At 33.2% G+C, this 1,500-nt stretch overlaps 1 protein-coding gene across 1 annotated transcript in view; it reads left to right on the top strand.

The window, feature by feature from the left end:
* LOC112517737 (wall-associated receptor kinase 5-like) overlaps window positions 1-1,121 on the top strand; it is an 8,520-nt gene extending 7,399 nt beyond the window's left edge. The window contains exon 3 of the mRNA XM_025125115.1: window positions 400-1,121. Within this exon, the coding sequence (XP_024980883.1) occupies window positions 400-1,049 (650 nt within the window). The 3' untranslated portion in view covers window positions 1,050-1,121. The remainder of the gene's footprint in view (window positions 1-399) is intronic.
* The last annotated feature ends 379 nt before the right edge of the window (window positions 1,122-1,500 follow it).

The raw sequence follows: 1,500 nt of genomic DNA, 5'->3' as shown, positions 1-1,500 counted from the left end.
TCTAGTTAATGTTTAATTCGTATCGTAATTTTCAAACATTGTAATATATTAGATATTAGTATCAATTTGAATGTATGGATGAGATCTATTTAATTATATAACTATTTAAAAATAATACGTAAATTTTAACATATATATTTTAATTAAATAAATTAATACATAATATATAATAGGGGTTAAATATAAAATTTTACAAAATAAAGGATATAAATAAAAATGAAAATGTAARTTGAAGGGTAAAACTTGTAAATATAGAAAATCAGATTTTTTTTAAATGGGTGGGTCCCACACAAACTAACCTATTCCTACCAACAAAAATAAAACTAACCTATTTTTACAAACCTTTTTCAAAACCAACCCATTTTTGCAAAAAACTCCTTGGTTACCTCCATTCACAAGCTAGTATGCCTATCATACATAGAGATGTCAAGTCTACCAATATACTATTAGATGATAACTATACCACAAAAATATCTGATTTTGGTGCTTCAAGGTTGGTTCCATTGGATCACGATCAAGTCACCACTCTTGTTCAAGGCACACTTGGGTACTTGGATCCTCAATACTTCAACACTAGCCAACTGACTGACAAGAGTGATGTATATAGTTTTGGAGTGGTCCTTGCAGAACTCATAACTGGACAAAAACCCCTTTGTGCAGATAGAACAAATGAAGAAAAGAATTTAGCAACATACTTTGTCAAGTCGATGAAGCAAAACCGGCTGTATGAAATTGTTGACCCACGAGTGCTACGTGAAGGGACTCAAGAGCAGATACAAGCAGTAGCTGAGCTGGTAAAGAGATGCCTTAAGTTAGAAGGTGATGATAGACCTACGATGAAAGAGGTGGAAATGGAGCTAGAGAGCTTGAAAAAGTTAACCACTCATCCTCGGGTTGAACAACAAACAAATGAAGAATCTAGAAGCTTAATCCTAGAAGTTGAACAATCCGATCTTCACAATCTGCCATTGATCCCATATAGTTCTAATGAATGGGAATCTTATTCAAGTAGTACCAAAATGGCGTTTCCAGAAAACAAGCCGCGTTAACTTTTTGGGTTGTAACTGAGAATTGCGACTTTGCTTTCAGCCACATGGAACTCTTCTTTCCCTGATAACTTCTTCAAGAGTTATTTGTTGGTCATTTGATTGACTTTGTCATGTTTTTCCTTATGAACTCGTATATAGATTTTTGAAGCTTGTAATAGTTAATCGAGGATTGTTCCACAACATTTTGGATTAAATCTAAATAAATTTGTTCTTGATCACTCTCGACCCTTGTGACAATTCGTTCACTTGAACGAACGTTCCTATAATCCTACAATCTTTCTTTTTAAGTGTGATCATTGAAGGATCAGAATGTTTTACACGATTACACAATATGACATTGCTAGTACACTTTTAATTTTTTTTGAAGTAATAACCTTTTGTTCCATATCATTTTCAGGCGGATGCCAATATGACGTTGCAAGTACACTTCATATTTTGTGCTACAATCTTA

Source organism: Cynara cardunculus (genome assembly GCF_001531365.2).
Source record: "Cynara cardunculus var. scolymus isolate 2C chromosome LG 9, CcrdV1, whole genome shotgun sequence".
In the NCBI taxonomy this organism is placed as follows: Eukaryota; Viridiplantae; Streptophyta; class Magnoliopsida; order Asterales; family Asteraceae; genus Cynara; species Cynara cardunculus.
This window is presented reverse-complemented; position numbering and strand designations above follow the sequence as displayed.